Raw genomic sequence first — 27,657 nt, 5'->3', positions numbered from 1 at the left:
GACTCCATAGGCGTTGTCGATTGATGCTCTGGTACTCCTGTCGATCGATTTAAGTTGGTGTATGTCGATCGATGCTCGGTGTCTGGTGTCGATCGACACCAATGTGACCCGCCGAAACTCATCAAACTTTCTACCTCGAAATCGCCTTCTTGCAGATTCTCTTCCTTCACCACTTGCCAAAAGTCATCCTCAATAATGGCATTCACGTGGTGCTTCATCACATCATCCCCTACTCCTCTTGTTGAAGCTTCCTGCCTCCTAATAGCATCTCCTGTCTGCACAACCTGTATCTCCATCTTCTTCACATGAGAGCTCAAAGTCTCAAACTTTGTGTTCAGATTGGTGTAGACAGAATCTATCTTCCCATTGAAGTCCACAGTCATTCGCTGCTATGCCTCAAGAACCCTATCGAGCATCTCTTCAATCTTGCTCTCTTGAGTAGGCGGCAGTGGCTTCTGGTAGTAGGAACTTCCAAAATTCATGTTGTTGCTGTAGCTATTGTTGTAGGGTTTCTGGTGCTGCAAATTTTGGTTGAAGTTACTCCTATTTCCATAGGAGTTTCTGTTTCCACCCTGGTTTCCTTGGAATCCAGCTCCACCAATTTAGTTTACTTCTTCTTCCTCTGCTCTACCCTCTACAGCTTCTGCATCTTCAACAAAGCTAACCTGGTTCTTGAGAAGCTTGTGAACACTGTCCAGTTTTGCCTTCACCTCATCCATCTGATCATTCCCAAGGATGGTGGCAGATCTGTTCCTCTCAAAATCAGTGTTCTTGGTGCTATTGCTGGATGCTAGGTTTTCAATCACCTTGACTGCCTCCTCTGGATTCCTGGTGTTGAAATTTCCATTGCTGGAAGCATCAAGAGCAATCTAGTACTGCACCGCGATGCCTCTGTAGAAAGTACTGAGTAGATGTACTTCATTGAATCCGTGGTGTGGACAGTCTCTCTGGTAGGACTTGAATCTGATCCAAGAGCCTCTGAATGATTCTGCAGGCTCCTGAGTGAATGTAGCAATCTTGCTCCTCAAGTACTCAGCACGCGCCTCATCAAAGAAATTGCATAAGAATGCATTCTTGATGTCGCTCCAGGATTTAAGAGATCCTGGTTGTAACTACTTGAGCCAATGCAGAGCCTCTCCAACAAGTGAATATCTGAAAAGCTTGCATAATAGGTAGTCCTCAGAGACTCCTTCGACTCTAATAGCAGAAATCAGATCCTCGAACCTCTCCAGATGGTCCATAGGATGCTCGTGGGATAGTCCATGGTAGGGTAACTGTCCCACAAGTGTGTAGTACTGCGCTTTCAACTCAAAATTCCTCTCAATGGTGGGAGGAAGGATGGCTGATATGTTGGTATAGTAGCGATCTGGACGGTTGTAGTCAGCCAACATCCTGGGTTGTGCAGCCCCATCTACAGGTAAGGTAGTACCTGTAGTAGTAGCATCAGGCTCAGGGATTGCAGCCCCTGAGCATCTATTCTCTGACCTGCCGCATTACGAAGATGACCCTCCTGGTCATGCAGGTCTCCATTGTTGTCCCGAACAAGTATCAAAGGCGCAACCATGTCTCGCGGTTCAGTATCGATCGATGTCCGAGATGGATTGTCGATCGATTTTGGGTGAAGGGTATTGGTCGTCGGAAGGTTTGTGTTGTCGATCGACAGGGGTGAGCGAGAATCAGTCGACGAGACTGGTGTCTGGGTCGACGGTGGTTGAGCGGAATCGAGCGACACAGAAGTGTTGTCGTCGGTCGATAGGGAGCGCGCTTCCTTGCGGATCGTGCGTTCCAAACTTGCAGGATCTGGTGAGAATATCAATTGGGATTCCTTGTTGCTTCTGGTACTGCTGGGCATGTACCTGAAAATCCAAGAAAAAAAAAATTTCTGTCAGAATACTTAACAAAAATTAGAAAATAGGCGATCAAAGCTCCCCGGCAACGGCGCCAAATTTTATACCACTCAAATTACCCTAAGGAGTGATTTATACTCTCTCAAATAAGAGGTCGAGTTGTAGTACTTAGGGATCGAATTCACAAGGAGCTAGGGAATCTAAGGATTCTAATATGATTTGTTAAGCAAAGATGTTTTAAGAGTTTTAAAAGTAAATCGCAGTTTTATATTGAACAAGTGTTTATTCAGTAGCAAATTTTTTGGGGTTTTGGTGCTTAAAAAGGAAATAGCTAGACTTAGGATTTTTATTCAGGAAAGTTAGAATTATAATCCTATAGATGCCTAATGAGTTACATGTATGATAATGTAAAGCTCAACTATTTGATCAACAAGTCTTTCGGCTCTTGCGGGCATTGACTTGTTGTCTATTAACTAGATCTATGATCTCAACTCTCGTTATATTGATCTATAGAAAGTGTCGATCAATATTCCAATGGGCGTATCGATCGATACACCTTTTGCACCGTCGATCGATTATTCAAGTGTGATATCGATCGACGCGCTCTAGTCAAGCTTTATGCGCAGGTTGAATGAATGCTTACTAAGCTCACTAGATCAGCTCTCGCCTTGCTCATAGCAAGAAACACAGCTCTATTATAATGTTTTCAGGATGAGAATTAAGCTATTGCTTTTATCAATCAATCCAAGGGCAGGTTCTAGGTAGCTAATCTAGACACAAGCATTTATGAACAATCCTAAAGATGATTATCACAACTCAGCAATCTATAGTTGGGGCTAATCCCTCCTAACCTATTTAAGCCCTAAAATCTAACAAGAGAACTACTCAGACATAGCTAAGCAATTCATAGCAGCAGTTAAGTATAAAAACTTCATAGAATAATAATATAGATATCAATGGAGTTCCAATCACAAATTATAACTTTGGATCTTCTCTCCTATCTATCAATAAAACAATGAAACACAAAGAAAGCACACTTTGCCTCTAACATGGCAGCAAAGCTTATATAATTAGGGTAAAAACTCGTCAGGGGCAATCTTGTAAAATAGTGAAATCTTGGGCTTCAAGTTGGATGACCAAACGGGCTTCCTACGCGCTTCGCTGTCGATCGACACCATGCCTTGTGTATCGATCGATTCTAGCTCTCCAATATCGACCGATAGTCGATCTAGATGGTCATCTTGGGTGCTTACTCCAAATATCTCCAAAATTCTCCAAAATCATCACTTATCTCCAAAACATTCCTGATCTTATAAATATAATAAATAGACTCTATAATAATATAATGATTAGTAAAAACACCTATAAACTATGGATGAAAATGGGTCAAATCCATAGTTTATCACCTTGTCTGGACCTTTATCTGACGTTTCATGAACGTGTTCTCGGACTATTGGTGTTTAGTTTCGACGAATCAACCGATATTAGTGCAAGATTTTACCGCAAAGTTCTTCGTAAAGATCTCTTTACGAAGATTTCTTTACTTAAAAACGTTCATGCTGATTTTTACGGGGACTTTCAGACATTGATTCCGTCGTGACCGATTTTGACCCCAACAGTTAGCCCCCCAGCTCGTTAGAACCATGAGCTTCTAGCGTGAGGTTCTAGCGAGTGGCTTGGCAAGTTAGGCAAGTTAGGTAAGTTAGGCGGAATTAATGGTTGAAAATGTAACACCCCCGAACCGTTTTAGACATAGGTCTGTCAGCCGGGCAACAATCAAAAAATAACATGCCCGAACGACCTCCTCTGCCAAGTCCAGAAGTGTTACGACGGGTTGAGAATAGACTTTCCAAGTCACAACACATAATTCTGTAACCCAGAATATCTTTTCAAAACTAGTTTCCTCTAATCTTCGGCCTGAGGCTTTGCAACCCGTACCGAATGATAGAGTTGTGTTAGGTTGGACTAACCTAATATCAGATTCAACACGTCACAAATATAAAACATACTTTATTTCATATATATAAAACATGAAGTTCACAAGCCCAAAATATTATACATAGGTTCCATGGACGCAGCCGAAAGTAAAACATACATTCATATATCTTGAAAATGTGTCTTTAGCATAAGATGTCCAATCTACACCAGCTCCTACAGTTCCGCGAGCGCTATAGTCCTTTCTACTGGTCACCTGCAAAAGGATGTGAGGAGTGAGTGAACTAGTTTCACTTCGTGAGCCAGGGTTCCCTATCAAGCATATACAACTACCCATCATTCTAAACCCCACCCCAAACACAAGCAAGATGGGTAGTTCAACAATCAATATTCAAGATCATAAAGCATGACCGATTTAAGCAATAAACTATTAAACCATAATAAATCAAACACTCTTTATGAGTGTCATATCAATCAACCATATATATGTACTCCTAGGGCCCAACAGAATCATTCTTCCTCCACATAAAGGACACCGTCAATCCCTTCACTATTACACCACACGGGTGTAGGCGCTCGGGAATCGCCCGGTCACAGTCCTCAATCGGAATCGCCGCGCCCCGGTCCTCTATCGGACTCACCAGGGGCTGCCACATCCACGTGTGACACTCGGCCTTGGTGATCAATATGATTTTAGAGAATAGAGTAGGTATTGAGAGATTAAAGGTAGATTAGAGAAGATTAATGGGATATTTGTAGAGATATTAGGTAGTAATCATGTTTAAGAGTATTTGAGAATCATCATGAACAAGAGAGAGAGTCTAGAGAGATAATCTCAAACTTCTTAATTATTAATCTGATCAGAGTTTACAATATATATGAGGAGGCAACACTAGGATGAGGGTTTCATAAAGAGGCACTATTACAAGAGATAAGGTTTGCTTTAATTCAAACCATCCAATGAGCTTCTTCCTTGTGCATAAAGCTCATTTTACTTTATCCAGCTCTTCTCCAGCCTGTCACACGCGCCTTCTCTTCCCTTGCAACGGTATAATGCCTTAGCAAAGGGAATAGGACTTCTCTTCTTCATCCAAAGTTACCCAGGTAACTAGTATAACTAGTATACTAGGATAACTAGGGTAACTTTGGTTTAACCTTTGGAAGTTACTCGGGTAACTAGTATTACTACGCCATGTACGACCTCTTCATCATACTCAACTCCTCATGTCTTTCTCTTCCCATATATTGATCTCATCTCAACACTCCCCCTCAAGCTTAGCTTTGTGAAAGTCTAAGCTTGGATAACCATGAGATCTTTCTCATTAAAAACCTCACCAAGAAAAACCCATTGGGACAAAACCTTGATGAGGGAAAAAGAGTAAAGACCTCATGACTTAGGAGATCAGCTCCTTCTCTTCCCAAGATCTATGAGTCCCAATCTGATGTGAATGGACTCCATAGTCTTTTGTCTTGCTGCCTTGGTGAACACATCTGCTAACTGATCTTCACTTCTTGTATAACATGGCAAGATCACTCCCAAGACTATCATCTGCCTCACCTTGTGGCAGTCTACTTCAATGTGCTTTGCCCTCTCATGAAACACTGAGTTTGTAGCAATGTTAATAGCCGCCTGATTGTCACAATGCATAGTCATTGGTGTTGCTTGCTCAATCTCCAAGTGCCTAAGAATCCCTTTGATCCATACCAACTCGTTGGTAAGCTTTAGCATAGCTCTATACCCAGCTTCAGCACTAGAGCATGATACAACCTTCTGCTTCCTACTCTTCCAAGTAACCATGTTTCCACCAATGAAAGTGGAATAGCCTGTTGTAGACCTTCTATCTGCTCTATCTCCAGCCCAATCAGCATCACAATAATCCACAACTTCAGTGCTCTTATTGACTCCCATCCATATACCAAGCCCTTGAGTTCCATTCAGGTACATGAGAACTCTCTCCACCATGCGCCAGTGATGCTCTCGTGGAGCTTGCATATGCTGGCTTACTTGGTTAACAGCAAAGCATATGTCTGGCCTGGTGATAGTCAAGTATATCAGCTTCCCCACAAGCTTCCTTTACAGCTTTGGATCATAGAACAGCTTGCTGTCTTCAATCTCCCCCTCACGTGGAACCTTGTACCCATCTTCCATGGGCATCTTGGCTGTTCTTCCTCCATACGCACCAGCATCCTTCAAGAGTTCCAATGCATACTTCCTTTGAGAGCTAAATAACCATTCCTTGGATCTGCACAACTCAATCTCAAGAAAGTACTTCATCTCTCCCAAATCCTTTATATCAAATACTGATTTCAGAAACACCTTGGTGGCTCGGATTCCTTCCTTATCACTGCCTGTTATGATGATGTCATCCACATACACAAGCAAAACAATGATGCCTGAGGGAGTATTGAGGGTAAAGAGGGTGTGATCAAGCTTAGACTTCCTGAAGCCTCTACCATTCAGTGTTGTGCTTAGCTTATTGTACCATGCTCTAGGTTATTGTTTCAATCATAGATGGCTTTCTTCAGTCTAAGAACATTTCCTGGCTTCACCATTCCTTCAAGACCCGGAGGTGGTAGCATATAGACTTCATCTTCTAGCTCCCCTTGGAGGAAAGCATTCTTCACATCCATTTGCCAAAGATCCCACTCAAGGTTGGTTGCAACTGATAGTACAATCCTAATGGTATGGAGCTTTGCAACAGGTGCAAAAGTATCAATATAATCCTCTCCATAGGTTTGTGTGAAACCTCTTGTTACCAGCCTTGTCTTACGCCTATCAGTCTTCCCATTAGGTAAATACTTGATGGTGAAGATCCACTTGCATGACACAGCTCTCTTTCCCTTAGGCAACTCACTCTTATACCATGTATCATTTCTAATCATGGCATCAGCCTCATCATTGACTGAATCCCTCCACTCTTGAATCAACATTGCTTCTTCATAGCTTCTTGGCACATAGATTTCATCTAAGCTTACCATAAAGGAGTAGTGCTCTTCCGGAAACTCAGCAAATGAGCACTTAGCTTGGGAAGGATGCTCCACAGCCTGGGCATTGTAGTACACTCTCGTGTTTACCCAGTTTCTCGTGTTTGCTCACTCGGAAGCATCCCTCCTTACCCGTGTGCTTCTTCTCAAAGAAACTTCTACTTGTTCCTCAACAGCTTCTTCTTGTATCTGGATTTCTTCTCCAGCTTCCTGACCTTCATTCTGAACTTCTCTTACTGATTCATCTCCACTTTGGACAGGAGAATCTGAGCCTTGATCTTCTAGACCTCCAGCTTCTTCTGAGCCTTGATCTTTTAACCCTTCAGCTTTAGATTCACTTCCCCCCTCATGTTCAAAGTGGGATGGTTCTTCAGCGGCCACTTGAGTAGGCTCTTCACGCCTGCTCTGATCCTCGGACACGCCAATACCAAGTTCATCTAGTATGTTTCTCAAACTAGCAGCTCTATCTGATGGTTGAGAAAGCTCTTCAAGCTCCTCCAAATTCTTCTCTTCATAATACCATTTATCTTCCATGAACTTCACATCCCTAGACACCAAGATTCTTCTAGCAGTGGGATCAAAGCACTTGTATCCCTTTTGAGATGCGGAATATCCAATAAGCATAGCCTTGGTGCTCTTTGCTTCAAGTTTGTTTCTCATCTCTCCTAGCACCAGTACATAGCACACACACCCAAATGTCCTCAAGTGATCCAGAACTGGTCGACTCTTGTTGAGTACCTCAAATGGTAACTGATCCTCTAGGATTCTGGTTGGTATCCTGTTGATCAGATAGCAAGCGGTCATCACATCATCACTCCAAAATCTCTTAGGGACACTCTTGTGGAACATCATTGAGCGGGCCATTTCCATGAGGTGTCTGTTCTTCCTTTCAGTAACTCCATTCTGTTGTGGAGTGTAAGCACAGCTAGTCTGATGTAGAATCCCATGTTAAGCTAGGTGATCTTTGAATGCGTGGCCTATGTATTTCCCACCATTATCTGACCTGTAAATCTTAATTTTGGCATGATAATGGTTAGTAACATAGCTTTGAAAAATTTTAAATGCATCAAGAACCCTATCTTTTGTTTTAATGAGTGTTAACGAGGTGTATTTGGATTTTTCATCAATGAATGTGACATAATACTTATAATCATCCCTAGATAAACAAGGTGCAATCCAAACATCAGAGTGAATCAAATCAAAGCAATTCTCATAAATAGTGGATGATCTTTGAAACACAGTCCTACAATGTTTGCCCAAAATGCATGCCTCACAATCATTATTTTTAAACATGACACCTGGTAACATAATGCTTAACGCCCTAACATGTGGATGTCCAAGTCTAGCATGCCACAATGTATCTTTACTTAAGGAAGAAACAGAACTAAATGAGAAGCAAGAACTAGAGATGGGACTAAGATCTTCAAGCATATAAAGGTCTCCATTGTTGCTCCTTGCTCAATCAACTTACTGCTCTCAATATCCTGAAACTTAACATCATCAGGACTAAAGATAACATTGCATTGAAGATCAGTGGTGCATCTTTTGACAGATAAAAGATTAGAAGTAAACTCAGGCATGAAAAATGCTTTAGAGTCCTTATTGTTGGGGACAAAATCGGTCACGACGGAATCAATGTCTGAAAGTCCGTAAAAATCGGCATGAACATTTTTACGAAAAATAAATCTTCGGAAAAGATTTATTCTTACGAAGAGCTCGGCGGAAGAAACACGAGACATCGGAGAAAAAACCAAAAAAGGTCGCACGGTCGCTACGTAGCGACCGAGCTCGAGCCATGCTCGGTCGCCATGTAGCGACCGAGCACACGTCCCGCTCGGTCGCTACGTAGCGACCGAGCTCGAGCTAAGATCGGTCGCTACATAGTGACCGACTGTCCGTCCCGCCCGGTCGCTACGTAGCGACCGAGCACACGTCCCGCTCGGTCGCTACGTAGCGACCGAGCGTCCATCCCGCTCGATCGCTACGTAGTGACCGAGCTCGAGCAAAACTCGTCGCTACGTAGCGACCAAGCGTCCGTCTCGATCGGTCGCTACGTAGCGACCGAGCTCTTCCGAAACGTCGATACGACACGAATCCATGCATTCTCGTCTACCCTTCGATGCTGTCTCCCGAAGACCGTAGCGAACCCATTTCATGTTTTCCGCCATTCGAAGTCATCAATCAAACTTTACGATAAAAACCGCGGAAAGTTCGTTTTTATTGAAAGAAGTCGTAATAAATTCTTCAAGTCGAAAGACGGCCCAAAGGGACCTAAGGCATGACTCGAAGCCTACCTTACGATTTCTTAACCAGCAGCCCGTAAACCGTGGGACAGTTTACGCTTGGTTCGCAAGGAAAGATAAATGTCTAGTTTCCGCAGATAAATACGAAATTTCGAAGATAATTACGAAGATCGGGAAAAATGGAATATCTCCATTTTTAGGCTATGGCGACTTAAGGGCAGAAGGGGAAAAGCGTAAACCGACCTAGGAGCGAGTATATAAGGAGTCCTAGGCGAGAGGCATGAGAGACAACTTTTTAGACTCAGAACTCTCGGCACTAAGAAACTCAGAGGCATTATTCTCGACATACTCTGTTTCCATGACTGGCACCCGATTACCAGACGAACGTGCACAAGCAGTTCGATCTCTTGGTTCACTCTTGAACTACGTTCGGCTTGATCCTTGAAAGGGGTACGTAGACAGCCTTTCATAAGGTTCAGTCCGAAATCAATCAAAAACCTTTTCTGTATTATGTTTGTCTTTTATTATCGAGCTGCGAGTCAACTAGGTTTGAGCTTTTAGGCCGCTATAACTAGGTAACTCGTTGACAGCCTTTGCGGCCAAAGCTTTTATGATCTCTTGTAATGATCGCAACGCTCTCATGCGGACTCGAAATAAGATCTACTGTTTTCTCTAAACTCGTTTGTTATCTTTTCATGATTTCCACATATAATTGGTCAGTTGCCGTTAGCTCTCGCAGAGATCCGGGACCTATGGGAAATTAGGGTTTTCCTAGTATCCTAATTTAATCGTAAATCGACAGTGCGAATTTCGGTTCCCACAGTTTGGCGCTACGGATTACTCTAACTCATAGCCGCAAAATGCTTGATCAAAACAATGTCTGGAAATACGAAAGAGAAAATCGCAGTTCGCAACAACGCTGGTAAGAAAACTCCAGCCGCCACTGCGCCTATGGCCAACGCCTATGCAAACGCCACAGTTCTTGAGAAAATCGAAAACCTTGCTGCGACTTTTCGCCATAGGAAGTGCAATGAAACAAGCTCGCGATTTTTCTTTTTAAACATAAAGGGAAACGATAAATCTTATAGAACCCCGTAAGTTTGGCTCATTACCGAACAAAAGAATCTCAATGCGTAAGGGTTTTACCAAAACAGGTTTTCTGAAAACATTTCGGAAGGGTAAAACTTGTTCTCCCAAAAACCGCAGAAAACCCCTAGGTTAATTGCGGAAAAAGGAAGCGCAACAAATCGATTACACAGCTCGGTCGCTACGTAGCGACCGAGCAAGCACACGGCTCGGTTGCTACGTAGCGACCAAGCTCAAGCCAAGCTCGGTCACTACGTAGCGACCGAGCACGCACACAGCTCGGTCGCTACGTAGAGACCGAGCTCAAGCCAGCTCTCCACTCACTACGTAGCGACCTGTCAGCCCTAAAAAGGGTCCTCCTTTGCGTTCTCTTTTGAATCCTCATCGTAACGCTTTTCGCTTCGTCTCAATCGTAGTTTCCGTTGAGATTTTACGACGAAAACAAGTAGGACTATTCTTGGCTTGCTTCCACTCGCTACGTAGCGACCTGTCAGACCTCCACTCGCTACATAGCGACCTGTCAGGCCTCAGAAAAGTCCTCCTTTGCGTTCTCTTTTGAATCCTCATCGAAACGCTTTTCGTTTCGTCTCAATCGGAGTTTCCGTTAAGATTTTACGTCGAAAACAAGTAGGACTCTTCTTGGCTTACTTCTACTCGCTACATAGCGATCTGTCAGACCTCCAGCTCGCTACATAGCGACCTGTAAGGCCTCAAAAAGCTCCTCCTTTGTGTTCTCTTTTGAATCCCGATCGAAACGCTTTTCGTTTCGTCTCAATCGAAGTTTCCGTTGAGATTTTACGACGAAAACAAGTAAGACTCGTCTAAACTCCTTTGCTTGCTCCTACTCGCCATTACCTCCATCTTTGTGTTCTCCTTCAAATCTCGATCGAAACGTCTCTTGTTTCGTCTCGATTGGAGTTACCATTGAAACTTTATGATTAAAAAAAAACCCGCAAAGACTAGTTTTCTCGCGTGGATTCAGATTAATCGTATAGTACGGCAACGGTTAACTTAACACCTTAGCCGCCTCAACTATACGATTATGTTGAACCTTTTTATTGACTTCGTATCAGTCAAGTTCGGAAGATAAATGTCAAGTTTCAAAGGATAAACACCAATATCGAAAAAGTCGAACATACACAAGAAGAGGAAGGGGAAATGAGCACGCAAAACTGAGAAGCGACAAAACTACATCTTCGAGAGAACTAAGGTATTTGCGACTTGAAATTTTTGAAATCAGACTTGGAGTTTTTGTAGGAAATTACTAAGAAATAAAAACGCCTTTGGGACTGCCATAGAACTTTAGGGAACGTAAAACCTAGGTGGATAGTCTAGCGAACTAAGTCTTAGGTGATTTTTCCTGTCTCGATATATTGTCTCATAACTGTTCGTCCAGATCTTGCAAACCGATCTAAACTCTCCAAAAATCGAGAAACGATCGCCACACATATCAAGCTCGCTTCCTAAGGATAGAAAAAACTAGAGACATGAATGTCGTCTTAAAACCGATTCATTTCTGGCAATTCTCTCGGAATCGACATATTCCAAGTCTTCAACCTGGAAACAACCAAATCACAGTCCAAGCGTCGTCTTCAAACCGACTCGGACTGTCGATCATTCTATTCCTCGAGAAAAAAGGGACGGAGTAGGTGTGTATACTATACTCGTATACTCCCATTCTTCAAAAACATATTCAAACAATGCGATGTCTCGTCAAGATCCAAACCATGTTGGAAAAATTCTCAAAGACTATACAGCATCTATCATCGCAATCATTCGTTTAGAAAACCTCTGCCAAACTTCAGAATGAAAGTCGATGATTTTCCGAAGTCATAAAGATCTTTTCCGATTTGATAAAACGAGTTTCGTATAAGACTCATTATACGAGAAATCTTCAAGCATCAAGGCATCAGTCTTATTTTCCGTTGAACCAACCGACTCACGGAAAAACATCAAAAACATTTACGACAAAGCAAAATCAAGAACAAAAGTAATAGAAAATACGACAAAGATAACACGTCCTCCCCGCTCGTCGACTTAGTCTATCGCTGTTTAACTAATTCATTCATGAAACCTGCAAAAACGTTTCGCGACTAGATCTCGGTAAAATAACCTTTGGTAAAACTCGATGAGTGACTAAGAGAAACTTTCACCGAAGAATAAAAACAAAAGCGAAAACGTTTCTCAAAAATCTACGGAAACATCGATATTTTGACATCTCCATATGTCGCGTCAATTTAATAAATTCGTAAAAACCAGTCGCCCGTTACTTACATAAAAAATCCTTCGTATAATCAGATCATGTCATACGAAGTAACTTTCGAAAGTAAACGTAACAGGTTTTACGGAAAAGTACTTTCCTTAGAGCAAAAAACCAAGCTGTATGATCCGACATTAGACGACCAATATAAACTTTACTTCCTCGCACCACGATCTGAAAGGTCTCATTCTTTAGCCCCGCGACTCACTGGCATCCGCTCTCATTCCGCTTGGTCACGTCCGAGCAGGAAATCACCCCGCAACTGACTCCGCACGGGCTCTGTATCGAGCTTCTTAGGCTTTATCTCCCTCGGAAACAAAGGAAACAACTTCCATACGAATAAAGGAAACATTATACGAAACTTTCATCGTATAAATTAACCCTAAAGTGGAAAAACGTTTTCTACCACCATGGGCATACTCGGCCTATCAATCTCGATAAACGCCATTCGTCACTCGCCCAATTACGCCTTTCCTTCGAAGCCGAACTAGGTTACAGCATCCCCTTTAAGGACGATTCTAACCGACCTTATTGACAGCACCAAAGTGTCATGGTCTAATCCTTTGGCAACAACGTCCTTGGCTATAAAGCTGAGCAGAGCCTTCACGCAAAGCCAAAACAATTGAGCAACCACCGCTCCAATAACTTGACGGCAACATGGTAATCCGGAATTTGTCTTGAAACGCCAAGTAATGATTACACAAACAATTATCGTACCACCCAAAAACGGGAATCATACGGTAAATTCGTCATAACAAAACTCAGTCCTAACAACCAAACAGTTAACGGAAAGGTTCCACTTGTCAAAAATCGACCAAGTTCCATATACTACGATTCACTTTAAGCCCGCTGTGTTTTACTCGTAAAATGCGGCATGTGAGGAAAACTCGTAACAGAGCTCCTATAGCTATACGGAACATCCTCAAATAGACACGAAAGAAATCTCGGAAGGACAACACCACACAAAGCACAGTATAGGAGGATGCCTCTTTCCGGGGACAAATTTACGCGACCCCTTGGTCCTAACTCCTCGATCGCAAATCAAATCCAAACAGGAACAACAATTCTGGCTGCGAACATCCGTAGTCAAACCAGAATGTTTCCCAAACGCAGGGCTAAGACTAATCCCTTGCAACATCGCGAAACATCTTCAAGCCCGCGAACATTTCAAGCACGAAACGCGGCATACGAAAGAATAACAAATCTTCAGCATCGCGAGATGTCGCAGACGCCTGAAGATTCGTTCTTCGACGAAATTTCCTTCCTCGATAAAAACACTTTCTTGGAAGACTAGACAGTCATACGCACTAACATCTTCTCAAAACATATCCTTCGCGAAGACTCGAAACGGTAATTTTAACCATTAAGTTTGTTGCTGATCACAACAAACTCTTAACGTCCTAAACAGACTTAGCCATCTCGTAGAGTTGACTCTCGTACATATGACACAAGGATAATAGCGCTATAAAAGAAACCCAAAATTTTTGGTCAGCACTTCCAGGAGGCTTAAAAATTGTCCTTGGAGAGATGCTCGGTTCCAACCATACAAGTCGTATAAGCTGAGAACCTATCGCGGACTTTAAATCGGTATGGAATCAGGATGAAACTGAAACGGGATACGTAAGTCGAATTAGTCATCGTACCCTCTAAAACCAGGAGTAAACCTAGGTCTTGCCCTAAACCCAGCGCACTGACTCTAACATCTCTAGGCATAGTATCAGAAACCTTGATACGAGATCCCAAAATTTGTCTCTTTGCCAATATTCGAGCGTCTTCAGAAATCCCGCAAGTTTACACACTGCGGAAAACTCTCGAAGCAGATCAAGGATATAGCAGTTAACACAGAGTTAGATTACGAGATGACAACTCGTAGTCTTCCTTCTACACCCATATAAAATGCCATCGGCAGCAACACGCCTGATAACCTCTACATAAAAACCAGACCGTAACGGTCTCGCTGGAAAACTAGTCATACAAACCTTAACTCCAAGACGAACTACGAAAGGCTTGATCCCTTCAACAAGGGTACGTAGGCAGCCGTCATAAGGCGCAGCCCCAATCTTATCGCGTTATACTTTTAGAAGAGCGAGAAGACCACTAACCACGGACCTTTTCGACCATAAATTCCACCTAACTCACCTAACTTGCCTAACTTGCCAAGCCACTCCCTATAACCTCACGCTAGAAGCTCATGGTTCTAACAAGCTGGGGGGTTAACTGTTGGGGACAAAATCGGTCATGACGGAATCAATGTCTGAAAGTCCGTAAAAATCGGCCTGAACGTTTTTACGAAAAATAAATCTTCGGAAAAGATTTATTCTTACGAAGAGCCCTGCGGAAGAAACACGAGACATCGGAGAAAAGCCCGAAAAAGGTTGCACGGTCGCTACGTAGCGACCGAGCTCTTCCGAAACGTCGATACGACACGAATCCATGCATTCTCATCTACCCTTCGATGCTGTCTCCCGAAGACCGTAACGAACCCATTTCATGTTTTCCGCCATTCGAAGTCATCAATCAAACTTTACGATAAAAACCGAGGAAAGTTCATTTTTATCGAAAGAAGTCGTAATAAACGCTTCAAGCCGAAAGACGGCCCAAAGGGACCTAAGGCATGACTCGAAGCCCACCTTACGATTTCTTAACCAGCAGCCCGTAAACCGTGGGACGGTTTACGCTTGGTTCGCAAGGAAAGATAAATGTCAAGTTTCCGCAGATAAATACGAAATTTTGAAGATAAATACGAAGATCGGGAAAAATGGAATATCTCCATTTTTAGGCTATGACGGCTTAAGGGGAGAAGGGGAAAAGCGTAAACCGGTCTAGGAGCGAGTATTTTAGGAGTCCTAGGCGAGAGGCATGAGAGACAACTTTTTAGACTCAGAACTCTCGGCACTTAGAAACTCTGAGGCATTATTCTCGACATGCTCTGTTTCCATGACTGGCACCCGATTACCAGACGAACGTGCACAAGCAGTTAGATCTCTTGGTTCACTCTTGAACTACGTTCGGCTTGATCCTCGAAAGGGGTACGTAGGCAGCCTTTCATAAGGTTCAGTCTGAAATCAATCAAAAACGTTTTATGTATTTTCTTCGTCTTTTGTTATCGAGCTGCGAGTCAACTAGGTTTGAGCTTTTAGGCCGCTAGAACTTGGTAAGTCGCTGACAGCCTTTGCGGCCAAAGCTTTTATGATCTTTTGTAATGATCGCAACGCTCTCATGCGGACTCGAAATAAGATCTACTGTTTTCTCTAAACTCGTTTGTTATCTTTTCATGATTTCCACATATAATTGGTCAGTTGCCGTTGGCTCTCGCAGAGATCCGGGACCTCTGGGGAATTAGGGTTTTCCTAGTTTCCTAATTTAATCGTAAATCGACAGTGCGAATTTCGGTTCCCACACTTGTTAAACAGTTTCAGTTTACCAATTCCTCTAATAGGAATTCTATCTCCATTAGCAATCATAACATGTCCATGAGCCGGTTCTATGTCTTTAATCAGGTTATTATCACTAATCATATGATGAGATGCACCAGAATCAATGATCAAAGGTTTATGCATGTTTCTAGTAATCTCAGTCCTTGGTGGTTCATTTTGTTTTATCTATTTTCCTAGTAATCCTAACATCTTACGAGTTATACTCGGCTCACTAGTAGCAGTGTAAGCGCTTTTAAACATGTCTAGTAACTTATCAATATTACTAGGATTACTAGCAGCAGTGTAAGAGCTTTTAAAAATGTCTAGTAACTTATCAGTAGTACTAGGCAATGTATGAGCAGCATATGAGTATCCAAGGGTGTTTCCGAGAGTGTTACTAGACTCCTTAAAAGCTTTGAAGAAGGCTTCAAGGTCAGCTCTCTTGAATACCTCCTGATCCATACCCTTTCCAATTAGTTGATGAGATGCCAAGGCTCTACCTTCACTTTCACTCACCTTAGCGCCTGAGCTAGGTCCGGATGAACCAGCACCATTTGATTCAGCAGAAAGATGAGTCTTTGCTTCCCTGTTGAACCCGCATGGCCTGAGGTGAGGATGTAGGATCCAAAACTCACTCTTCTTGTGACCGGTTCTCTTGCAATGCTCACAGCTTCCCTCATACTTTTCATACTTCCTTCCTGAGCCTCTGTATGCAGCCTTGTTTGCTTGCATTCCTTCAGCTTGATGAACCATAGTGATCTCACCCTTGCCTCCAAACAGGCCAAGAGATCCCTCCTCCTTCTGAAGTTGCGCGCATACTTCCTCCATGGATGGTAGGTTAGGTGATCTCAAGATGTGTTTGATGACATCCTTGTAGCAAGGATCCAATGTCATCAACAACCCAAACACTTGATCTTGTTCTCTTCTTTCCATAAGAGCTGCTTGATCAGTGGTGTTAGGTCTTAGACATTCAAGTTCAGACCATAATGATCCAAACTTTCCCATGTGTTTGGTGAGCTCTCCTCCATCTTGCTTCATGGAGTTAATAGCTCTCTTCAGCTCAAGCACACGACTGATGTTGGAGACGTTTCCAAACGTCTTTAAGAGGGTCTCCCACAAGTGTTTGGGAGTCTCAAACTAGTTGTAAGCTTCAAGAAGAGGGACACCAAGAGATCCTTGCAGCACGAAGAGCACCATCAAGTCTTCTTACACCCACTTCTTTGCTTCAGCTTTGGTGAGAGTCTTTTCCTCTTCACCTTCTTCAGTTTCTTTGGCCACAGGCTTCAGACCATCATCAGTGATGTGGCTCCACAGCCCTAGCTTTCCAACAGCAGTCTTCACCAATCGAGACCACAAGAGGTAGTTTGAACTACCTTTCAACGCAACCGGGACAGTAACTAGCTTGCTGAAGTTGTTTCCCTTAATCTTCTCTTGCTTGAACCAGAAATGACCAGAAAGCTTCAAACTTGCAACTCAGCTGAAGAACACACAGTACCATGAAGAACACACAGTACCAGAATTCAAGAACACACGAACTCAAATCACAGCACCATAGGACTCAACTTTATCACACAGCTTCACGGAACACTCAAGAACACAAGAGCAAGAACACAAGAACACAAGAGCTAGAGAAAGAAAGAAATGGAACGAGGTTTCTCAATACCAAAGCCAACCTGGCTCTGATACCATATGATTTTAGAGAATAGAGTAGGTATTGAGAGATTAAAGGTAGATTAGAGAAGATTAATGGGAGATTTGTAGAGAGATTAGGTAGTAATCATGTTTAAGAGTATTTAAGAATCATCATGAACAAGAGAGAGAGTCTAGAGAGATAATCTCAACCTTCTTAATTATTAATCTGATCAGAGTTTACAATATATATATGAGGAGGAAAAACTAGGATGAGGGTTTCATAAAGAGGCACTATTACAAGAGATAAGGTTTGCTTTAATTCAAACCATCCAATGAGCTTCTTCCTTGTGCATAAAGCTCCTTTTGCTTTATCCAGCTCTTCTCCAGCCTGTCACACGCGCCTCCTCTTCCCTTGCAACGGTCTGATGCCTTAGCAAAGGGAATAGGGCTTCTCTTCTTCATCCAAAGTTACCCGGGTAACTAGTATAACTAGTATACTAGGATAACTAGGGTAACTTTGGTTTAATCTTTAGAAGTTACTCGGGTAACTAGTATTACTATGCCATGTACGGCCTCTTCATCATACTCAACTCCTCATGTCCTTCTCTTCCCATATATTGATCTCATCTCAACAATCAAGCCAAGTTAAACCGAGCCCACCACTTTCCGGACCACGACTGGCTTAGTTATACCATTTGAGGAAGCAATGACCTGCAAACTACTACTAGAACCACCACGAGGTTCTCACACAACAATACCAACATGAGGTACACACCATTACAACATATAATAATCACACAATCACAATAACCCGGGTGCTTAGACTAGTCCTGCTATCCACTTAGCCCAGACATCGTCTCAAGCCTCGGATCCACAAACTGACACTTAGTCCGGTCCGGCTTTCCTAGCTTGGAAGCCGTCTCTGATGTCAGGAACCTGCACTAAAAAATTGTTAACAAACAATTAACCGTGACTCACAGTGATTAAGCGATGTGGTTCGACTCTTTGATTTCGGATGTGGACCAAACCCCTTTTATCCCCTCCAAATCTTCGTCTTGGTATCCTGATGTTAAATCCGAAAACCCAACCTCAATGTCTTGAATAAACTGGTCTTGGCTGATCAGAACTCGGAAAGAAGTAAACTGGTCTGGACTGATCAGAACTCGGAAAGAACCTTCTTTCTCTTCTGGACAGTCTTTCGAAACTTTCCGGCAGTTTATCGGTCTTCGAAAAATGTCTATACTTCTAAAGCACCTCACTTCTTTCTCTCTTTCTCTCTCTAAGCCACGTTTTGGAGTGTCCTTGGTGTGTCTGAATGAGTAAAAATTGACCAGGGTAGCTGGGTATATATAGAAGTCTCCGACCAATAAGAATGAGCCACCGGATAGCCTGTGTGTCGTCCTGCATGCTTCTGGTCGCATACGTGGCGACACATGGGCGTCCACATGCCCTGTTGCATACCTCCTTTACATGCCAGGAGACACCACCACGTCCACATAGCTCACAGCTTGTCTGGGGTTCATGCGTCACGACACACGGGCCTCTGCATGTCGGTTCGCATGCGCAGGTCGCATGTACTGTGACACCTCGTGCTTCTGTGTGTCGAGCTGCATGTAACTGCTTCATGCACGTCTACACCTCCTTCTTGTGTTGACACTCAGAAGTTTAAATGGTTGACACCACGTCCTGATCCCTTAGATCAAGCTACCTCGAGTTTCTCGGTCGATTTGCGCGATTTCGGCCTTTCTGGTGAATTTTCGTCCCACGATCAATCCTGAATATTTTTTTGTTCCCAATCTGATGAGATGAATATTTTAATAACCTCCAGACTGACTTTAACCTTGAGGATAAATATTTCCCGAGCCTTCGGCTTCCCCGAGAAATTCCATAATACCCAAATTAGGGGATTTGTTTTTTTTTTTTTAAGGACGTGGTATTACATCATCCTCCCCTTATTAGAATTTGTCCCCGAATTCTCTAAGGATCCAGTGATCCCCCTTCTTCCATCACTACATCTTCGTGGAAGAACTCTGGATTCAACGCTTTGAATCTTGATTCATCCTCCTAGGTCACAACTACACGGTTCCGCTTACCCCATAAAACTTGAACTTGAGGAATTTCTCGATTCTTCAATCTTCGTATCTGACTTTCACCTATTCGGATTGGTCCCTCTGGATAAGTTAGGTTTGTTTGCAGGTTTTCGATTTTCTCTGTCTCAATAGCATTGGGATCATGAACATGTTTCCGGAGCATTGATACGTGAAATACCGGATGTATTTGCATCTCTTCAGGTAGGTTGAGGTGGTAAGCAACATCTCCGATTCGTTCTTCAATCTGGTAAGGCCCAATGAATCTAACAGCTAGTTTAACGACCTTCCCGAATCTCTCCTTTCCTTTCTAAGCTGACCAATACTGAACACCACTTCTCGCATTGATTGATCGGCGTACTTCTTTTGTCTATCCTGCGCTTTCTTCATATTGGTTTGAATGATCTCTAATTTTCATCGTCTCTTCTATTCCGGATCCAAACTCTCTTCTTTCTCCAACTTCGGTCGAGCATAAAGGTGTTTTGCATGGCCTCCCATCAAGCGCCTCATATGGTGCCATACCTATGCTAGAATGAAAGTTGTTGTTGTAGGAGAATTCGACTAATGATAAATGCTTTTCCCATCTTCCCGCCCAATCCAATATACATATCCGCATCATATCCTCTATGGTGCGAATGGTTCTTTCGGTTTGGTCGTCCATCTCGGGATGATACGTGATGCTTATGAATATCTTAGTTCCCACTGCTTCTTGTAACGCCTTCCAAAAATTTGAGGTGAATCTAGAATCTCGATCGGAGACTATATCTGTTGGCACACCATGCAACCTCACAATTTGGTCCACATACATCTCTGCCAATACTTCTACCTTATCGGTTTCCTTCATAGGTAACAAGTGCGCCACCTTCGTCAGTCTGTCGACAATCACCCATATTGCATTATTTGATCTTCCTCGGGCCGGGGGTAACCCAGTGATGAAATCCATGGATATGGAATCCCATTTCCACTGAGGTACTGGTAAGCTTTGTAACAACCCTCCTGGAATCTGATGCTCGACTTTGACTTGTTGACAAGTTTGACATTGAGCCACCCATCGCGCCACCGATTTCTTCATTCCTGGCCAATGATAATACCTTCGGATATCTCGATACATTTTCGTACTCCCGGGGTGGATACTGAGTAACGAATGATGCGCCGACTTCAAAATCTCATCTCGTAGGCCTTCTCCTTGTGGTACTGAAATCCTCCCATTAAGTAATAGTGTACCATCTGGCGCCATATGATAGCCACTTGGGTTTGGACCTTCTTGACTCTTGACTTCCTCAATAATTCTCCTTAACTTTTCATCAAGTTGTTGTTCCTATCTGATCCGTGCGAGTAAACACGCCTGGTTTACTGCATGCATGCCTAATGGCTCACTTGGCTCTCCTTCAATTTCCCATAAAGTCATCAACTTAAGTTCATTCGATAACGCTTCCACTTCCTTCCCAACATCGGACGCCAACTTTCTACGACTTAGTGCATCTGCGACTACATTAGCTTTGCCTGGATGATATTGAATCTTCAGGTCGTAATCCGCCACAAACTCCATCCATCGCCTTTGTCGGAGGTTCAGATCAGGCTGTGTGAACAAATATTTGAGACTCTTATGATCTGCGAATACTTCCACGACTTCTCCATATAAGTAGGATCTCCAAATCCTTAACGCAAACACCACTGCCGCCATTTCTAAGTCGTGTGTTGGGTAGTTCTCTTCATGCTTCCTGAGTTGCCTTGATGCGTAAGCAATGACCTTGCCTTCTTGCATCAACACACAACCCAACCTAACCTTAGAAGCATCTGCGTACACAGTATAAGGTTTACCTTGTTCAGGTAATGCCAATACTGGTGTTGTGGTCAAAGCTTTCTTCATTCTCTGAAACGCTTCATCTGTTTCTTTTTCCCAAATGAATGGAACTCCTTTTCCAGTCAACTTCGTCAAGGGCTTAGCGATTGATGAAAAGTTCTTAACGAACTTTCGATAGTACCCGGCTAACCCGAGGAAACTTCTTACCTCAGTTACCGTAGATGGCCTTTGCCATTCTTCAATGGCTTTCACCTTTTCCGAATCTACGGAAACTCCTTCTCCAAACACTCGGTGGCCCAAGAACCCGATCTCTCTTTTCCAGAAAGAACACTTGCTGAACTTGGCATACAACTTTTGGTTTCTTAACCGTTCCAACACTAGCTTCAAGTGTGCTTTGTGCTCGACCTCTGTCTTGGAATATATTAAAATGTCATCGATGAAGATTATCACGAACTTGTCGAGATAATCTTGGAAGACTTCATTCATCAATCTCATGAAGGCCGCCGATGCGTTAGTAAGTCCAAAAGGCATTACGACGAACTCGTATTGTCCATAACGAGTTCTAAACGCAGTCTTCATGACATCACCTTCTGAAATTGGAATCTGATGATAGCCCGACGCCAAGTCGATCTTTGAAAACCAACTTGCACCCCTTAGCTGATCCAACAACTCGTCTATCCTCGGAAGAGGATACTTATCTTTGATGATGATATTGTCGATTCCTCGATAATCAATGCAAAGTCGCATGCTACCATCCTTCTTCTTGACAAATAAGACCGGAGCTCCCCATGGTGAAGAGCAAGGTCTTATGAAACCTTTCTCCATTAAATCTTCAAGTTGTTTCTTCAACTCTGCTAACTCTGCGGGTGCCATGCGGTAAGGAGCCTTTGTATCGGCTTAGCTCTAGGTTCCAAGTTAATTGTGAAAGTGTTACTCCGAGGTAGAGGTAACTCTTGTAACGTCGTAAACACATCCTCAAACTCTTGTACGACCGCAATATCCGTAATTTCAATTCCATTGCTAGCAGGTCCTTCACTAGCAGTTACTGTTACCAGATACGCTTCTCCATCCTTAAGCAAATCTTCCACTCTCAAGGCAGCTACTAAAGACACAGACTTGCTTGGACTGATCCCATAGAATACTATTTGCCGTTGCCCGTTCTCCTCGAACAAAATACGACCTTTTCCACAATCTAATTGAGCCTGATAGCCTGATAACGAATCCATGCCCAGAATAACCTCATACTATAAGGGAACCACCAACAAATCTGCCAAGAACATCGTCTCGCAAATGACTAACGGAACTCTTCTGATGCATTCTCTTGCTTGGAGGGTTTGGTCTCCGGGAGTCATTACAGCCACATTCATCCTGTCAATCACAAATGAACCCACAAACTCGGCAGCTACCTCAGGGGTCACAAAACTATGTGTTGCCCCGGAGTCGAACAGTACATGTGTGGGACGCCCCGCAACATGTAAAGTTCCTGCCACAACATCAATATATATCAACAACATAATAATTATCCAATATAAATTAACCAATCCATCACAAGAAATCACACAACACAAAGTCAAATTAGTAAGGCTAAAGAACCCAAATACCTGTGATGGGACCCGTAGATGGGCCTGGAGGTTTAGGATCATCTAGTTCTAAAGCGTAAACTCTACCTCCTATAGCTTGCATTTTTGGCGCTGGTGCGATTGCAGGTGGAGCTGGAGGAGGATGGACAGTGATTGGCGTAGCTGGGATAGGACGGTTGACGCTGCACTGGGTAGAGATGTGCCCTTTCTTTCCACACGTGTAGCATGTAGGATTGTAAGAGTTTGACTGAAAGGATCCAGGTTTCTTCCCGAAGCATTCACTTGACTTATGTCCTATCTTGCCACAGTTAAAGCATTTTCCTGTGAACAAATATCGTCGACTTGGCCCTCCCGATTCCTTTTCCTTATCTTTACCCTTAAATGATCTTTGGTTTCCACCATACTTTCCATCTTGATTCTGCTTGGATTTCTTACTTGCCGCCTTCTCAGCTTCCAATCCGATCTCCACATTCACAGCCTTTTCCACTAGCTCGCTGAGACTCTCGTAGTTCCCGACTGCCAGTCTATTTTCTAACTCTAGTTTTAGACCAAACATAAATTTAGATATCATGGTTTCTTCATCATCCCGTCCTCGCAGCACGTGTCATCGCAGTCACATGAACTCAGATTCATATTCTCTAACTGTCTTGTCTCCTTGTACTAGGTTAGCAAACTGACGTTGAAGCCTTCGCTTGGACTCCGGAGTGAAGTACTTGCGTTCAAACTCTTTTTAAATGCCGCCCAACTGGTGATCAGATGTCCCACTTGGCGATCCCTACTCTCCCACCATTCTGCCGCGTCTTTGTCTAAGTAATACACTGCCATTTCTTCTTAGACTCTTCGGAACACGTCAGAGTCTCAAAGTTTTTCTCCATAGTTCGAAGCCACTGGTCGGCTTGAAATGAATCTGTCCCTCCTTCAAAATGTGGTGTCTTCATATTCTTCATGGCAGTTATCAATGGTAACATCGGTGTACTAACTGAAGGTTATGGTGGCACGAGTGGCTGAGGTTGCACTTGAGGTTGTTGTAGTGACCTCGCTATCACGTCATGAAGCATCTTCAAAGTGTGCTCCATTCCTTCTCCTTGTTGTGGTTGATCATGAACTTTTGGTTCAATCGGGTTGTTCTGCCTTATTGGTCTTGGTCCTTGGACACTTGACTCGCTATCATCTGTTTCTGGTCTTCCCCTTATAGTACGGTTTGGTGGAAAGTTTTCTTCTAGTGGTATATCTGGTTCATGTCCAAACAGATTGTTGTTTCTTCCTACATTTTCTTCACTAGATCCTTGGTTGGTGTGCGCCAGTGTTTGCACCCTTCCCTCGGATTCATATCCCAGTCCTCTTCTTCTTGAGACTCTTTATGTACCCATCTTCCAATCTTGTCCTCCTTCACTCCTTCCCCTTCTTGCCATCTGCAATCCACGAACAAGGAATTTCCTATTAAGAATACTAATTAAAACGGAACTCTGCTGGTTTCCTAACACATCTTTTCAGACACATTTGACTCGATAAAATACTAAAAGTACGTGATTGACCGCATGATCTAAACCACACTCTGATACCACCTTTGTAACACCCCCGAACCGTTTTAGACATCGGCCAGTCAGCCGGGCAACAATCAAACAAGAACATACCCGAACGACCTTCCTCTGCCAAGTCCGGAAGTGTTACGACGGGTTGAGAATAGACTTTCCAAGTCACAACACATAATTCTGTAACCCATAATATCCATTCAAAACTCGTTTCCTCTAATCTTCGGCTTGAGGCTTTGCATCCCGTACCGAATGATAGAGTTGTGTTAGGTTGGACTAACCTAATATCAGATTCAACACGTCACGAATATAAAACATACTTTATTTCATATATATAAAACATGAAGTTCACAAGCCCAAAATATTATACATAGGGTCCATGGACGCAGCCGAAAGTAAAACATACATTCATATATCTTGAAAACAAGTCTTTATCAAAAGATGTCCTATCTACACCAGCTCCTACAGTTCCGCGAGCGCTATGGTCCTTTCTACTGGTCACCTGCAAAAGGATGTGAGGAGTGAGTGAACTAGTTTCACTCAGTGAGCCAGGGTTCCCAATCAAGCATATACAACTACCCGTCATTTTAAACCCCACCCCAAATACAAGCAAGACGGGTAGTTCAACAATCAATATTCAAGATCATAAAACATGACCGATTTAAGCAATAAACCATTAAACCATAATAAATCAAACACTCTTTATGAGTGTCATATCAATCAACCATATATATATACTCCTAGGGCCCAACAGAATCATTCTTCCTCCACATAAGGGACACCGGCAATCCCTTCACTATTACACCACACAGGCGTAGGTTCTCCAGAATCGCCCGGTCACGGTCCTCAATCGGAATCGCCGTGCCCCGGTCCTCTATTGGACTCGCCAGGGGCTGCCAAATCCACATGTGACACTCGGTCTTGGTGATCAAGCCAAGTTAAACCGAGCCCACCACTTTCCGGACCACGACCGGCTTAGTGGTACCATTTGAGGAAACAATGACCTGCAAACTACTACTAGAACCACCACGAGGTTCCCACACAACAGTACCAACACGAGGTACACACCATAACAATATATAATAATCACACAATCACAATAACCCGGGTGGTTAGACTAGTCTTGCTATCCACTTAGCCCAGACATCGTCTCAAGCCTCGGATCCACAAACTGACACCTAGTCCGGTCCGGCTTTCCTAGCTTGGAAGCCGTCTCAGATGTCAGGAACATGCATTAACAAATTGAATGAACTGGTCTGGACTGATCAGAACTCGGAAAGAACCTTCTTTCTCTTCTGGACAGTCTTTCAGAACTTCCCGGTAGTTTATCGGTCTTCGAAAAATGTCTGTACTTCTAAATCACCTCACTTCTTTCTCTCTCTCTCTCTCTCTCTAAGCCACGTTTTGGAGTGTCCTTGGTGTGTCTGTACTTCTAAAGCACCTCCTTCTTGTGTTGACACTCAGTAGGTTAATTGGTAGACACCACGTCCTGATCACTTAGATCAAGCCACCTCGAGCTTCTTGGTCGATTTGCGATTTCGGTCCTTCTAGTGAATTTTCGTCCCGCGATCAATCCCGAATATTTTTTCCGCTCCCAATCTGATGAGCTGAAAATTTTAATAACCTCCAGACTAAATTTAACCTTGAGGATAAATATTTCCCGAGCCTTCGGCTTCCCTGAGAAATTCCATAATACCGAAATTAGGGTTTTTTTTTTTAAGGACGAGGTATTACAGAAAAGGTCCGTGGTAAGTGGTCTTCTCGCTCTTCTAAGAGTGGAACGCGATAAGATTGGGGCTGCACCTTATGACGGCTGCCTACGTATTCTTGTTGAAGGGATCAACCCTTTCGTAGTTTGTCTTGGAGTTAATGTTCTTATGACCTGTTTTCCAGCGAGACCTTTACGGTCTAGTTTATATGTAGAGGTTATCAGGCATGTTTCTGCCGATGGCATTTTATATGGGTGTAGAGGGAAGACTACGAGTTGTCATCTTGTAATCTACTCTGTATGAACTACCATATCCGTGATTTGTTTCGAGAGTTTTCCTCAGTGTGTAAACTTGCGGGATTTCTGAAGACGCTCGAATATTGGCCAAGAGATAAATTTTGGGATCTCGTATCATGGTGTTTGATACTATGCCTATAAATTTTAAAGACCAGTGTGCTGGGTTTAGGGCAAGACCGAGGTCTAATCACGGCTTTAGGGGGTGCGATGACTACTTCGACTTACGTTTCCCGTATCGTTTTTGACCTGATTCCATCCCGCTTCAAAGTTCGTGATATGTTCTCGGCTTACGTGACTTGTATGGAAGGAATCGAGCATCTCTTCGAGGACAATTTTTAAGTCTCCCGAAAGTGTCAACCAAAATTTTGGATTTTTTTATATACCGCTATTACCCTTGTGTCGGGTGTACGACAGCTATCTCTACGAGATGGCTAAGTATGTTTAGGACGTTAAGAGTTTGTTGTGATCAGCAACAAACTTATCGGTAGATATTACCGTTTTTGAGTCTTCGCGAAGAATACGGTTTTGAGAAGATGTTAGTATGTATGACTATTTGGTCTTCCAAGAAGGTGCCTTTATCGAGGAAGGTAATTTTGTCGAAAAATGGTTTCTTCGGGCGTCCGCGACGTCTCGCAATGCTGAAGATTGATTTTTTTCTTTCGTATGCCACATTTCGTTCTTGAAATGTTCGCGGGCTTGAAGATGTTTCTCGATATTGCAAGGGTTTAGTCTTTGCCCTGCGTTTGAGAAACATTCTGGTTTGTCTGCGAATGTTCGCAGCCAAAATTGTTGTTCTTATTTGGATGCTAATAATTTGATTTGCGATCGAGGAATTAGGACTGAGGGGTCACGTAAATTTGTCCATGTGAAGAAGCGTTTTCCTTCATAGTGCTTTGTGAAGTGTTGGCCTTCCGAGATCTATTTCGTGCATTTTTGAGGATGTTTCGTATAGCTCTAGAAGCTTTGTTATGAACTTTTCCTTACGTGACGCGTATTATGGGTAAAACATAGCGGGCCTAAAGTGAATTGTGGAATGTATCGAACTTGGTCGATTGTCTACAAGTTTTGGTTTTTTGTTAACTGTTTGGTTGTTAGAACTGAGTTTCGTTACGAAGAATTTATCATATGATTTCCGACTGTGGGCTATACGATAATTATTCTCTTAATAGTCACACGACATTTTTAGACAAATTGTAGATTGTCGTTTAGCCGTAAAGTGATGGAGCGATGGTTTCTCAAATAGTT

At 43.0% G+C, this 27,657-nt stretch overlaps 1 protein-coding gene across 1 annotated transcript; it reads right to left on the bottom strand.

The window, feature by feature from the left end:
• Positions 1–22,149: 22,149 nt before the first annotated feature.
• On the bottom strand, positions 22,150–23,700 carry LOC125579894. The gene is made up of 4 exons (XM_048743796.1): positions 23,589–23,700; positions 22,897–23,412; positions 22,651–22,778; positions 22,150–22,539 (listed from the first exon to the last, which is right to left on the bottom strand). Exons 1-4 carry the CDS (start codon positions 23,698–23,700, stop codon positions 22,150–22,152), a joined length of 1,146 nt encoding a protein of 381 aa, XP_048599753.1.
• Between the last annotated feature and the right edge of the window lie 3,957 nt (positions 23,701–27,657).

Source organism: Brassica napus, chromosome C1, assembly GCF_020379485.1.
Source record: "Brassica napus cultivar Da-Ae chromosome C1, Da-Ae, whole genome shotgun sequence".
NCBI lineage: Eukaryota > Viridiplantae > Streptophyta > Magnoliopsida > Brassicales > Brassicaceae > Brassica > Brassica napus.
Note: the sequence above shows the minus strand (reverse complement) of the source record. Positions and strands in the feature narration are given on the sequence as shown.